Below are 16,024 nucleotides of genomic sequence, written 5' to 3' on the forward strand. Positions count from 1 at the left end.
GTTCTCTGGGGAGTAGCTGATAGCTCTTTCACCATTATTTTTTCTATAATCAATGGCATATTTTGACTTTTCAAGCAATTAGCCTAATTTATAGAGGATGTCACTCCCTAATTACTGGAGATATCAGATTCTCAACCTCAAACAAGGCATGAGGAGATAACCTAATAAGAATGAAGAGAACAAGTGCTACAAGAGGGATGATTGAAAAAGCTAGAAAGGGGGCTGTCATCTGGAACTGAAGAACAAAATAAACTTCTTGGGAAAGAACTCTACTGAATGCGCTGAGCACGAATCACTCAGTGGTATGGCCAGATTTGATGTTAACTTTGTATGGTTTGGGATCGTTGCCTGTAGCCAGGTGAGGCTGAAAGCACCACAGAGAAGTTTTGTGACGTAAAACTCCGAAACAGGCAAAAAGCAGACTCCAGTACAAATGGATGAGCCTCAGCCTAGGAGGTGGTTTAATAAATGGAATCTCTTGCTTCTCACAGCCAACTCAAAAAGTGGAATAAATGAGATTCAGGACAAAATATTCAAAACTGTGAGGAACAAATACAATTTGCATAAAAGTATGACTGCATTTGTACATCCAATTTGCACGCACTCCTACTGCACAGCTACAACTGTGCATGTAAATAGATAGTTATATGTCTGATGGCAAATGCATATGAAAATAGTGAAATAATGTGGACATTTTTCTACAAAATCTGGGCCTTTACGTACACTGCATAGTACTATCATGCATCTTGAAATTTCATGGAGAAAGTGGTTTATACAAGTACAAGGTAGTTTCATCTTTTCAAACAGAGAATTTAAAAGTGTTAGGCTTTTTTTTTTCATGACAAGAGTGGAAAAAATCGATCAACATTTCTCTGTAGAGCTGAGCTATGAGATAGGCCATAATGCAACTAAAGAAACAAAATATACAGTCGATAGCACTAAATAGTCACCAGATTGAGAATTGGAAGAATGTATCAGGAGAACTGCAATGATGTTTTCCTGCCGTGGTCCAGCTAGCGCTCCCTCCCACTTCAGGGTCCCGGATGCTCAGCTGTCATTTCTCTAGAGTAGAGACCCATGTCTCTCTTATCCTGACTGGACTTTTTCCCAGCCTGCACTATTCAATGCCTACACTGTGATATTCTCAATAAGCCAGACTGCCTAAACCGGCCAGTACCATGTACTGCTCTCTCTCCCAAGGCTATGAACAGCAGTAATTGCCAGCAATCATAGGTTACTAGACAGCGCTTCAGACGCAAACCCATTTATTCTGAGAGTCAATGCGTCATATACAAAGCATACTAAAATAACCTACACCAATACTAATACTCTTACCAGAGACCACCTCCCAGTTGTAATAAGGGTGCTAGTAGGAATCAGTCCATCAAACAACACTAAGGAGTTTTCTGTGGCTACATGTTTTAATAATTTAGCTCAGAACTAGCCTACCCATGAATAGAGAGACTTTCCTTTATACAGCTTAGGCCTACGATCTGAGGCTTGTGTAATAGGTGAGCAGCTACTTTCCTGTAACACATGCATTGTCTCAAAAGGCCATTTTTGTCTGGCACATTGTTCAAGACCGTCCTTCCTTATTCCATGCCTCGCATCACATCTCCTTCCCTAGAGAACTTAACGTACAGTCCTGGTTCACATGAATCTATAAAGTTGCATTTAGTATAATGGATCCAAAGAGACAAACATAAATCAACAAGGGTTTTCAAGGGTATTGAAGAAAATGGTCATATCGGTCACAGCAGCTACACAGGATGTCAGATTTGTTTGTCACCTGTTCCATCCCTTTCAAACACATTTAGATATTTTCATATGTTGTAGTCAGGCCTGCTGACGGGGGGAGGGGTGGCAATGAGAGAAATTGCCCTGGAGCCCGTCTGGGGCTAGAGTCCCGGGCCCTTTAAATTGCCAGTGGAGTGTTGTGCAGCGTGCGCTAGTCAGGGCTGAGGGGAGCGCCATGCGCTCGGTGATGCTGAGGGCTGAGTGGGGACTTGCATGGTGCACTTGGGGTAGGGATCAGGGCTGGCTGCCCTGACATTGCCCATCCACTGAGGCACCACCCCTTCTAGGACCATGGAGTCCTCCCCTGCCCCCCCTCCCCCACATACACTTTGCCCAGGGACCCACGGAGGCTCTTGCTGCCCGTAGCTGTAATCTGATAAGATTTGGTGATGTCAGGTGAACAGATAGGGCCAAAGTACACTGACTTCAATACTGTTAGGTCAGCATAAAATGTGACCTTCAGTCTACAAGTGGAAACACTGTATATTGTGCGTAGTTTTCCTGCAAAATATGTTACAGAATCACTGGAAGCATAGTTATAGCCTGGTTAGCATGATTCTTCACAACTCTCCACTGTCACCAACTTATTTGTTTCTATTCTTTTAAATATATCTCATTTCCCCACAGGTATATAGCACATTATTTGTGGTTGTTTGGTAAATACACTGCAGTGGATGGGCTACTCTATTGCTATAATTTATTTCCAGAATGGTCTCAGGAAATTATTTCAACCAATTTTTCTTTCTATCAACTTGGCCATTTCCTGTGAAGGGAAAATCATTAGAGTTTTTGGATGTGTATTTTTTATTCTTGGTCCCTATAATTCACCACATTGCTGCTGGGACTGGATCTTTCTACAATAAAAAGTGAATAAGCAAACTATTTCATAACTCCAGTTTTGACATAAAATGAAAATCGGCAAAACCTAGTTGCATGTGAGCACTTTCTTTTCTCAGAGTGGTGCTCAGCAGAGCAGAAGACGTGAAAGAGGATACGATCTGTCCTAAATTTATTATGTGAGACATGTCAAAGAAGAGGATGGGGTGGATCACACCATTTTTAATAGTTTACAAAATGCAAGGATGAGATTAAAATAGACTAAGGCAGCATTAAGATATTTAAATGGGCTGGATGATGAACATAGTGATAATGCATCTGATAAAACTGAAAAACTGCTGAATCATATTCTGTTAATTAGGTAATCAGATGAATTTTTAAGTGTTATCCCTTTAAGGACAATGATACTCTTGCTATTTCTACGCTCTTCTGGTTCTAGTGCTGATTAGGAAGAAATGCACTTAGCAAAACATACACTCATGCAGGGTAGGATCCCCCTTGAGATTTCACTGTATACACAGACGTGTGGAATTTGATCTTGAATGGTAATAATAACTGAAGTGAGTAAATCTGGGTCATATTGAGAAAAGCAGATTCTCTTGCTGTGTTACACTTAAGTTACATCTCCCTTTTCATTTGGTAGAGAATAGTTTTGGATTTTTAAGGGTACAGGTATCATTAATTTTGTCTGAAACTACCCAGTATAATATTCCACAATTTCAAGAGTCAAAGAACCAGCTTGTACACTGAGACACTTTCATCAAATTTCTGGGTATGCACCCACTCACCACCCACATGCTCTTTGACATATAGTTTCAAGAACAAGTCTCCCTTCCATTGTGGCTTAGATACTCAGATGGTATCAATTACTGTCATTTCAGTGAAATCAATACAATTTACATATGATGAAGACCTGTCCCTATATATTCACATATATCCATTGATATGTGGCAACCCACTGCTTCCTGTTCATGAGTACGTTATGATGTCTTTATTTGCTCATTCCATTGGGCACTTAATATTGTTTGGAAATCTGGCTATGGGTTTTTCTAAATGCTCTTCATTTACTAAGGCCCTGGCATGACAAAGCACTTGTAGATATGCTTAACTTAAAACACGTATTTAAGTTCATCCTAATTCAGCAAATTGCTTAAGCATATATCCAAGTCCAATTGGTTTAAGTGACATTTAAACACATATTTAAAGGCTTTGCTGAATCAAGGCCTTAAATAAAGAATAATGAAAATTATTTGCTTCAAGTTCGTAAAACCACGCTGTCTGTATTAAAGTTGTGATTATTAGCTTCAGCGTACTAGTTTTGGACTGATTCAAAGTCAAAAGGGAAGGAAGTGTTTTTCACTTAGGATACATTTAGACTACAAGTCTCTTTCAAAAGAGACTTTTTCGAAAGATATTTTTGAAAAAGCCTCTTTCGAAAAAGAGTGTCTAGACTACAAGCAAATTTTTCGAAAAAGCGAGCCACTTTTTTGAAAGAGAGTCTAGATACTCTCTTTTGAAAAAGCACAGTTTGCATTCAATAGCACCTTTTTTCGAAAGAGTACTTTCGAAAAAAGGCGTTATACCTCGTAAAATGAGGTTTACCATGATCAAAAAAAACTGCTGTGTTCTTTCGATTTACTTTCAAAAGAACGCAGCTGCAGTCTAGGTGAAGTTTTTTCGAAAAAACCCTGTAGTCTAGACATATCCTTACTGTCTTCTGCCAGTTTTAATAAATAATGGTTTCTATAGCCACTGACTCTGGAACTTTACCTTTGTCATTCTCATTTCCTCTCACAACCATTTTACCACCTACAACACTCCCCCTTATAATTTAAGCAGAAATACAACCTATGGGATGATGAGCAGCTTTTTAACTGTACTATCAGGTGAATGAGGAGCGAGAGCCAGGAACTCAGACCTTCAGTTCTTCACACAAGTCTCTGTACAAATGCAACTATACACCTTAAAGGATTCATTTCACAAGCCTTAAATTGCAGTTTAATTTGAAAACTAATTCAGCCCCATAATTGGCTTTCTGTTCAAATCACTGATGCTAAAGATTTAAATTCTTAATATTCAGATGATTTTCAAGTATCTAGCCCCATCTGTGCATTAGTCCATGGTGTTAATCTCTCAAGGGAATCTCTGCTAGCATGGAAATAACAAACAACTGGGACACTAATAGCATACGCTACTTTGAAAAAAATCCCTGGTATTATACAGAATATTTATTTTATGAGCTTTCTTTTACTCAATTCGCTACATGTAGATTTTGCTTCCAGCTATTTAATTTTTTTAGGTGACATCAATATCATGACACATACTATCAGAATTGCACAGAATTAGGGTGAGGCAGCAAATGTTAGTTATATTTTCATGTGAGGAGTATCAATTATAATGTTTTGTTTTGATAAAATCTAAAGGTTTTGTTCCAATTTTGACTTTATGCGTTATATTATGTAATATATTATACAAATTGAAAGGAAAAGATGTTTTGGAATAGGAACTCAAAACATTCTGCTCCAACATTCTGCTCCACAAAGGTCTAACAAGTTTCGACCTTATCAGAATGCTTCACTCCCAGAGCTTTTCGTTTTTGTTGTTTCAAAGCAAAATTTGGTCTAAAACATTTCACTCTTGACAAATTGGCATTTTCCTCTGGAATAACTTTCAGTCGGAAGATTTCCAATAAGTTTTATGCAGGACACATTTTAATATTAATCCATTACTTCCTCCCTGCCTACACTAGGTGCAATACTGGACTCTTTGAAGTCCATAGCTAAACTCCAATCAATTTTCATAAGGTTGAAACTTCACCTCCCCCTGGTTTTTGTTTCATTCTTTAGCATATTTTTAAATTGAAGAGAAGAGTTGACACCAGTTTCTTACTCCTGAGTGAACTGGAAGATATTCTTAAGTTTCATGGGCAAACTTCCAGAGGAATGGAATTCTCTGATCACACTGAAATTTAACTTTTGCCATAATTCCATTTCATGGAAAATTTCTTTTTTTATTTTTCATTTTATTTTGGAAAGGAAAAAAATTAAATCAGAGCATTTCCCATGAAACTGAAAATCCAATTCTCACACAACATTACACCCCACCTCCAATTCCTTGGATCCCACAATCCTATACAAGCACTGGTGTAAAACTCTAGTAGCTAAAGTTTGTGTCAGGCAATAACTGGTAAAAATATTTGCAGAGGATTCTGTGAAGCATGGTAAGAAGAAGAAGAAGAATGTTTTCCCTGGCTGTTACCCATTGAGCTAGTTTGCCCTGGTTCACAGAAATAAGCTTTAAAGGTACAACAGAATTCTTGCAGCATGTACTACATTCAGAAAAAAAGTTGTGCAATCCATACAGCTTTATCAGCTCTTGAAAGGAAAGTTCCACAGTTATGAGGGAACTAGAACTTTGCTGATTAAGGCTGCTGGAGGGACCGGGGGAATTTCAGCTCTAGCTTGCAGCAGCATTTTTTAAAATATAGCTGTGTTCTTCATATAGAAGCAAAGTTCAAAGAAGCAGAACATTATTCAATGTGAGTAAAACATGGCCCTTTTAAGATACACTTTCAAACAGTGGTGCATTAAATCAAAAACAACTTGAGTGTCTGCAAGAGGGGGGAACTGATTCTGTGGGGGAAAATACCACACATAACTATTCATGTTCTGTGTTTATTTGGAAGGCCCCACATTTAAAAAACTAAAGGGTTCATCTGCATAACCTCAGACTAAATAAACTAGAAACAGCAAGGAAGAATTTATTAAAGAGTATCAAAGAAGGGAAATGAGATACAATTCAATACAATATCTAGCATGCATCTGGGAATTGTACAAGGACCAGAGAATGACACCCTTATTCATACTGAGTATTATCTTACTCTGCAAGGGTAATTCTATTAATTTCAAAGGGATAACTCATGACATACGGTACCATTCAGTTTAAGGAAAGAAGAATATTAGACAACCATAAAGACAGATTATAATTAACATGACTTGAGCTAAGGTGTGCACTCCTGGCCAGGTTTGATTTCAGTGGTGGCTTGCACATTTCAGACAGTACATTCTCTGGAAACCTGGACAATCTGTTGGAGTCAGAGTGACATGCATTCCCTTAAGGTTTGCTCACCAGAAAAGGAGTTCAGACCTTCTTTGGACATGTCTCTCCATTCATCTGCAGCAACATTCTCCTGGTCAATCTAGAATGGCCAAGGAAGGCTATTTCTATTGTTGAAGGAGCTGAATCCATATGAACTCCTCCTCATTCTGCTCACGGGCTAGCAAAGATTGCCAACTCTGCAGCATTCTCTGGGTCACACTTAGTATTTATGGAGCCCTATTAAACTGGTGCCCCTATGACCCATGGCAGCCAGGAGTAGGGGGAACGATGTTTTTTTTTAGAGATGTGACTTTATAATCTTCTGCAACACACTACCGAATTATTTTTAAAACAAATTATAAGCTAAGGCCCTGTAGACTAACACAGTAAATCCAGGAACCAACATTACAGTATATAGCTGGGGCTGGCGAATGCTTGTTAAATGGCTTCATTAGCACTTGAATGGGTTTTTTCACAGGTTTGATGTTCTGCTAATAGGTCTGGCAGGCTTTTTCACTTTTAAATTAGCTAGATCATCTCCAGAGGAAGCAGAGGCACAGAACAGGGATAGGAAGAGGCAGATAGGTGGACATTAAGACCCAGTGGTGCCCAAAATTTTTGGGTGCCCTACTACACAACTGCATGTCCTGTGTGTGGACACACTCCCCTTTGGCTGGGACAGTTCCACTCTCCTCATTACTCAGGGATGTGCTGCAATGGAAGAACAGAGTGCTTTATTCATTTCAGAGGTGTTGTGCTCTACTGACCCTCTTAATCAGCTGCATAGGGGCTCTCTTTTATCTCAAGGTCACTGTGCTTTTCTCATCTCCATATATTTGATGCTGTCTGGGAAATTTCCATGAGTCAGATCTTGAGTTTTTTACTGTTTTTATTTGGACAAAGTTTCCACTAATTTCAGAGGGACTTTGGCTCCTGGTAGTAGTTACTCTCTTAGGGTATGTCTACACTACAAAGTTAATTCAAACTAACAGACGTTAGTTCGAATTAACTTTGATAGGTGCTACACATGCAAACCGCTAGTTCGAACTTAATTCGAACTAGCGGTGCACTTAATTCGAACTAGGTAAACCTCATTCCATGAGGACTAACGCCTAGTTTGAATTAACTAGTTCGAATTAAGGGCTGTGTAGCCACTTAATTCGAACTAGTGGGAGGCTAGCCCTCCCCAGCTTTCCCTGGTGGCCACTCTGGGCACCACCAGGGAAACTCGTCTGCCTCCCTCCCGGCCCCAGAGCCCTTAAAGGGGCACGGTCTGGCTAGGTGCAAGCCTGCCAGCACCCAGCCAGCAGACCCTGCACCTGGCACGGCTCGAGCCGGCCACCCGCTGCTACCCAGCCCTCCGCCTCTTTCCGGGACCAGCCTGGCGGCTCCCGGGAGCCTGCCCAGGTCCGCAAGAGGCGGGCGCCCGCCTAGTCTAGTGCAGACATCGTGGACCTCATCCACGACCTCCGCACTAGGCACAGGAAAGTGGCCATCTAGGGCAGGATAGCTGCCAGCCTGGCCACCCAGGAGCAGGTTGGCATGAAAATCAAGGTGGTCCACTGAGACCCCCAACCCTGAGCTTAGAATGGCCGTACTGGGTCAGACCAAAGGTCCATCTAGCCCAGTAGCCTGTCTGCCGACAGCGGCCAACACTAGGTACCCCGGAGGGGATGGACCGAAGACAACGACCAAGCCATTTGCCTCATGCCATCCATCTCCAGCCTTCCACAAACAGAGGCCAGGGACACCATTTCTACCCCCTGGCTAATAGCACTCCATGGACCCAACCTCCATGACTTGATCTCACTTCTCTTTAAACTCTGTTCTAGTTGTAGCCTTCACAGCCTCCTGCAGCAAGGAGTTCCACAGGTTTACTATTTGCTTTGTGAAGAAGAACTTTCTGTTATTAGTTTGAAGCCTGCTACCCATTCATTTCATTTGGTGTCCTCTAGTCCTTCTATTATGGGAACTAATGAAGAACTTTTCTTTATGCACCCTCTCCACACCACTCATGCTTTTATAGACCTCTATCATATCCCCCCTCAGTCTCCTCTTTTCTAAGCTGAAGAGTCCCAGTCTCTTTAGCCTCTCTTCATATGGGACCTGTTCCAAACCCCTGATCATTGTAGTTGCCCTCCCCTCTTCCAACCTCTCTCTTCCCCTCCCCCACCTCCTTTTGCCAGTCTCCCCAAGTTTTGTTCAATAAAGAGAGTTTCTATTTTTGAACACACGTGTCCTTTATTTTGTACATCAGGAAGGGGGGCTAGGGAGGGGTAAGTGGAAGGATGTGAGGGAGGAATGGGGTACGACCCCCCGATGGGGAGGACTGGGCTGGCTCTGCGGGCTCCTTGAGGTGGAAACTCTCCTGAAGCCCCTTGATTGACCCCCCCTCTGGATGGCAGCCTGTGGCAAGTGCAGCCGGGCTGATGGCCGAGTGCTGTGATGTGCCAAGTGTGAGCACTCAGGGCACTCCAAGCCAGGACTCCTTTGCAAGCGGGGAACCCCTGAGAACTGTCTGTCCGGGGTGGGGGCGGGTCCCTTTAAGCACAGCCCTCGGCTAGCCTGAGGCAGCAGCTCCGCACTCTAAGTCCTAATCTGATGCCCTGCCGGCACTGCTTCTGGCCATCCTTAACTTCAGTTCAGGGTCCACTCAGTGTGGACATGCTAGTTCGAATTAGCAAAACGCTAATTCGAACTAGTTTTTAAGTCTAGATGCGCTAATTCGAATTAGCTTAGTTCGAATTAACTAATTCGAGCTAAGTTAATTCGAATTAGTGCTGTAGTGTAGACATACCCTTAGGCTGTCTAGACTACATCCCTTTCTTGAAAAAGGGATATAAATTAGACACTTGAAAATTGCAAATTAAGCCGGGATTTACATTTCCCATGCTTCATTTGCAAAATGCCGGTCGCGTTTTTTTTCTACACGGAGATTTTCAATAGAAAAACAGCAGTTTAGATGGGGACCTTTTAAAAATAAAACCTTTTTTTGAAAGATCCTGTATTCCTCAAAAAATGAGGTTTACAGGATCTTTCAAAAGAGGAGTTTATTTTCAAAAGATCCCTGTCTAAACTGCCCTGTCAAAAGATCCCTGTCTAAATCCCCATGTTGAAAAAAATTGCGGCCACCATTATGCAAATGAAGCATGGGAAATTTAAATCCTGGCTTCATTTGCAATTTTGAAGTGTCTAATTTACATCCCTTTTTCGAGAAAAGAGATGTAGTCTAGACACATCCTTAAAGTCAACATTTATCCATGGTAGTAGAGTTTCTTTCCTAAGTTAAAATACATAAAAATACCCTTTAATGTGGTAATTGAATAAATACAGGCTTTTAAACATTGACCACTGTATATGGACAGATGGTAAGCATCAGAAACAGTATTCAAAGGGCTAGTCAGAGATGAATAGTCGAAGTCCCGAGGAAGAGTTCATTAGGAGTAAAGTGAGCCTTTTATGGCAAATGAATACTGAACTGCTATATCATATAAGACTTTTTCTCCATCCTGCTTGAAGCAAAACTGCATGAGTCTGTACATAAAATGTAATGCATTGCTGAATCAATAGTGAACACACTTTGCCATTTGTTTTCTGAAGGCTATTTGTTACCTTTCATTTATTGATCATTATGATGAATAATTAGGAATCCTGGCTGCAGGGTTTTTTTTTGGTTTTGTTTTATTTTTTTGCACTGTACAAAGACTATTAGGGTATGTCTACACTGCAGAGGAAGATCGAAGCTGCTGCTGTCGATCTTCCAGGATTCGAATTAGCGGTCAACTTTAGACTGCTAATTTGATCCGAGTGGGGCACTTCTGTCAATAGCAGTAACCCTCATTTCACGAGGAGTAAGGCAAGTCAAAGGAAGAGTGTTCTTCCTTGATATTCTTGCAGTGTAGACAGTGACAAAAACTGAGTTAAACTACTTCGACTTCAGCTACGCAATTAATGTAGCTGAAGTTGTGTATCTTAATTCGATCTTATTCCGTAGTGTATTGTACCTTCTTACTACTGTAACTTCCTGATATAAGTTGAGTGAAAAGAAGATGTATCCAAGTCTCTGAGAGCTTTATGATTATCTCGATATATCATGTACTTCATTTTAGCTATATATGTCTCCAAACAAAACAGTGATGCCCCAGCTGGAATACAGCCGGTCCCCAAGTTACGAAAGGGTTATGGACCAAACACTTGGCCGTAACTCAAAATGTTCGTAAGTCAGACCCCATTGAGTTACATTGTGACCGTGCTGTTCGTAAGCACGGGTCGCGTTCATAACTCGGGGACCGCCTTTATGACAGTGTAATGAGAAGTTTGGTTGTAAATGTGAATGGTCGTAAATCGACTGTTTGTAACTTGGAGACTGGCTGTAAGGTAAGGAGGGTACAAGATGCACAACTTAACACTATGGCCTCTCCATTATTATCTCAACATTACATGTTTGCAGAAAGATGGTACCAGACACCCAAGTCCCCCAGCAAGCTTAAAGAGGCAAGGAACAGCAATTCAACAACTAGTATAAACCTTTAAAAGTATGCTGATTAAACAAGAAAGGAGGGGAAATAAATACATCAAAGGCAAATGTAATTGCTTTGGAATAAAACAGACTGCTTCCCATTTACCTGCCTTAAAGGCAGACACACTGGTCTGGGATGCAGAATACCAAAAATCACTTGTATAACCAGAGGCATAAGTATTTTGTAGTCCTATCCTGATTTAATGGCTTATAGGCTTATCTGGATTTCAAACAAGAAAGGGCTGCAATTTACTCCTTCCATCATCCTAATGAGCAGAGCTAGTTAAACATTTGGGAACACTTTCAATATTGATTTGTTTTACAATAAGATTTGGGAAGTCTGATTTGTTATGGAAATATCATGAGCATCATGGCTTATTTCAATAAGCACTTCAGAGCTTGATAACTTGTATGTGGAAGCCTCAATGTGGCTTCAATGCAATAGGGGAGAAAAAACTTCCTCTGTGAAAGAGTCATTAGAATGATCAGTTCAGTTTCTTTACATCCTAATTCTGAGGCTCAGAATCTGGATGAGAATGCTGAAGCTTTGGTGCATCTCTACCTCAAACATATCAAGAGGAAGTTGTGTAATGTTCTTTCCTCAAGAAATAATGTCACATTTTGTCCCCACTACATGTCAGCACAACAGCCATTCTTCACACTGCTGAAAGACAATCAATCAGGATTGCAATTCACCTTGTTAAAAATAGTGGCCTCGGGAGACTTCTCTATGACAACTACCTCAGGCGGCAGAGAAGTAATGATAAATGTTTGCTGACACAAACCAAAAGTCATGTGATATTTAACCCTTCTATCTATAAACAACTGAAGATAAATTTATCCAGGGGGAAAAAAAATCTCATTAAAGTTTCAGGTGCTTTGTATTTTATAGCAGATTACCAAAAAATAGTTTTTACAACCATCTCCACTTCTTCGCTATATAAGGAATGCATTCATATTGGTTATATGCAGCAATAAGCTAAAGCAAACTATTTACCATATTCTAAATTTCCTAATTTTTGTTCTGCCCCGATAAGGAATCAACAATATATCTGGAAAGGAAATGATAAAAAAGGCTAATTCTTTCCAAAGACTTTTAAAATGGCCTCAACTCTATGCACAGATATAGTATTCGCTGATTTCGCATGAGAGTTTGAACAGAGTTTTTCTATTTAATCTGGTCTCAGATCTCTGTGTAATTCATCATTGGCAGAAAAATCATGACACAAGATCATATGCTATGAAATTAATGTGAACCTTAACATTTCCTAGAATGATTTTTGGATCATGTCCCATATGATTTAGTTGGTTTTGCACAACTTTCTTGGGATCAGAGTGGATGGTAAATACTGAGCTTACAAATTACTAGATTAAGTTTCAGACAGTCAAACACACAATATCTCAAGTGTACAGTCAGGTAAAATTCAAGATGATTGTAGAGTTTGCTTTTCTTATTAGACTTCTGTCACTATTACTGTACTGTTTCCATGTTGCTGTAGACCACTGTAAATATAACAGATATATGAGACAGGCAACACCAAAATTGATTTTACAAAGCTTCAGCGGACAGTTGCTTTTGCAAATAAAACTTCCAAATTGTGTCATTTGGACAAAGGTCCCATTTTATCCAACTCTACACCTCCTCCCCTTCTAAGTGTGAGATAGTGCAGCTTAATTGTTCTAGTGTTCTTCAAACTTTAACAAAAAAGAACAATCTCTAAGTATCATGAGGAGACCTGGAACATATGATCAAATTAACTTGTGTGCTTTTTAGTTGAAGACTTAGACTTATCATAAGAGTTTTTCCAACTCTACCTGGTTTAGATCCTTCATCAACAGATCCATTATAGACTTGGTTTATAAACTCAGGCCTGTTGTCATTCATATCAATCACATAGATGTAGAGGTCAATGGGGTTCTCCACTTTGTTTCCATTCATATCCACAGCATGAGCCCTCAGCTGGAAATAAACAAAGTGGAAGTATAATGTGAGTGGCAGAATCAAATGGATTTTCCAAAAGTTAAACAATATGAGTGTCAGTTCTATAGATGCACCAACAGATAATTGTTTTCATCTAGGCTTTGCAGGACATACAACATTTCGCATCAGGGCTGAACATTAAAAAAAAACCCTAAAAAAATAATAGAAAAGAGAAACAGATATAATTTTATTATTAGCTAAAAAGAATTGTTTTTCTGCACTGCTAATAAATCACTACATTTAAGTAGTTCAAGAAAAGTAGTAATTGTTACTTGGCAATCTCCAAAGACTAATTTTTGCTTACTGTTATTTTGCACAGGTCACAAGAACTTCAATAACTTATCATGGAATCTTAAATTGCTTTGTGACCACAATAACAAGTGGCAATTAATAAGTACTATTTGTATTTTGTAGCACCTAGGAGCACTAGTCATTTACAGCAACCATTGTCTTAGGCACCCTAGAAACATTGAACAAAAAAATGGCCCCTTCCCTATATTTATTCAGTGTCTTCCAAGGGAAGAAACCATGTATCGTTAAGAATGGGATGCCCATCTCAACATTAATTACAGCATCAGGGATGCAACATTATAATAGCAGGCACTGTACTGCTGAGTTCTCAGTTAAAATGGCACTGGGACTCCATCTTATTAGAAATAGGAATTAGGAAACCGAGACCATCTGTTTTCATAATAAAAGGGATAGATACAGCATGTCAAAATGAGTAATTAATAAAACAAAGCAATCAACAATAGTCTGGAACAATCAGTAATCAGGTGAGAGAAAAAAAATGGATAGCTCCTTCATTATATGGAACAGATGGCTGCTCTAAATGGAGTGTGCACTGAATGTATTTTATTGAAGCTGTCTTGGAAAAAGGCCTGGCCATGAAAGTCTTGCATTGTGCCTGACTTAAGTTGGCCAATGGAGAGACATCTGGCTCTGGGAGAGCACTGAAGCTTCAATTTTGTCACTTTCCCTCATTTCAGTACCAGTGAGCACTGCTGAATCCCTGTACTGACATAAAAATCAGGGACAGTGTTCAAAACCTCAGGGGCAGATTCTGAACTACTAATGAACAAAGAATGAAAACTCTGAATAAAAGGAGCTTGGTGAAACTGCTGTCTAGATAAACAGGGCTGTCACTTACACATCCGATATACAAGCAGGCGTGCCCAATCGGCCCTTAGTGAATTCTTCATGTTATACCAGCTGCTATCATGCTTTCCCCTACAAGACTCCTTCTGTATAATGTCATGGATTTTCAGATGTGCTGGTATCAACATTTCTCATTGACTTCAACTGAAGTTGCAGATTCTTAGCACTTCTAAAATTTAGGCCCAACGTGTCAAAGTAATATGTAGTTCTTCTAATGCATGGCACATAAGATTGCTAATTGTATTTAATATTGATTTCAGACTTTTCCTTTTGCCAAGACTATGATTGATAGGATTTTACCCCTTTCTATATATTTTCAAAAAGGCTTAACAAATATAATCAGGTGTTATTTGATATGCTGGATTGAGATCTAATCCAGGCTAGAGAGCAAACTACCACACAAACTGTGAAGTTGGGAAAAAAAATTTAAAAGCTTAAAAATCACATTTTTAAAAAGTCTGACTTTGGTTTTAATGTAGTCTATATCATTTGTGTTCCCTGATTCTTAGTGCTCTTAATATTTGCATTTCACGCCTATGCATAAACGGCTTTGACTTGTGTCAGCAGAGCTATCCTTCATTATGTCAGCTGTAGCAATTCAATAACTTTTCCAAGTCAAAGGTCAGACTGCCTTTGAAAAAAAGTAATTCGGAGCTAAAATTAAAGTTATTATCTTCAAACTGAAGCCTCACTGGATTCCTTCTTGCTGCAGTTTCAGGAGCGGAAACGCTGAGATAAAGCAGAGTGCAAAACCGATATCTTTCTCTTTCAGATCTGGCTCCCTCATTCCCCCAAATTTTAATTACATTTGATACTTCTTGTTTGAAATCTTTTGGAATAAGTAATTTCTCAGTACTGCACGTCTATCTACTTGTCACACATACCAAGCCTGCGTAAAGATGCATACGTTCCTGATTCACTTAAGAAAAAGAATCAATAAGCAAGACTGCAGTCATGTCACTAAACCTGCAGTGAGGCACACGCACGAGACTCCTCCTCCTCCATGGTAACATCAGAATTTGAGCCTCCAAATGGAATGCTGAAGGTGAGAACAGTACTTGAATGTATGCACGTTTGAACTAGGGCTTGAGGAATTGAAGTTAGTGATGTGCAGCCCCTCTCCTCCCCCATTCATCCCTCTTGTATGGTTGTTACTGCCTCCCTTTCTGACCATGTTTTCTCTCCTCCTCTCTTTTTTCTGTTTTCTGTGTGGTGTGTGTGTCCATGGGGGGTGCACACGTGTGCGTCCATGGGGGGTGCACACGTGTGCACATGTGCATATACACACACACACACTCTTTGGTTGTTTCTTATTATTCTCACCTGACAATGACCTTCCTCCATTGCATACGTGCACACACTTTTGATGGTTGTTTATTTCTTTCACCTGACAATGACCTTCCTCCATATCCCTTCTTTCTCTCATAGACTATATACTCATTACCTGGGGGTCAGGACCATCTGCTAGTGTCAACTGCAGCTGACATGAACTCCATGGGAAAGAGAAGCTCATGCTAGCAGGCTAGTCTATAATAATGCAGGAGAGTAGTTCCTGGGGCTGGCTGCTTTAGAGGTCATTGCTGGAGCAGGTAGGGAAGGCAGGTGGCTTTCAAGGGGCCACGTGCTGCTTTGAG

The 16,024-nt window shown here is 40.1% G+C and overlaps 1 protein-coding gene across 1 annotated transcript in view; it reads right to left on the reverse strand.

The window, feature by feature from the left end:
- CDH4 (cadherin 4) overlaps positions 1-16,024 on the reverse strand; it is an 821,769-nt gene that overhangs the window by 151,660 nt on the left and 654,085 nt on the right. Inside the window, exon 6 of the mRNA XM_075901106.2 lies at positions 13,067-13,211. Within this exon, the coding sequence (XP_075757221.2) occupies positions 13,067-13,211 (145 nt within the window). The remainder of the gene's footprint in view (positions 1-13,066; positions 13,212-16,024) is intronic.

This window comes from Pelodiscus sinensis, chromosome 17 (genome assembly GCF_052426305.1).
Source record: "Pelodiscus sinensis isolate ZL-2025 chromosome 17, ASM5242630v1, whole genome shotgun sequence".
Lineage (NCBI taxonomy): Eukaryota > Metazoa > Chordata > Testudines > Trionychidae > Pelodiscus > Pelodiscus sinensis.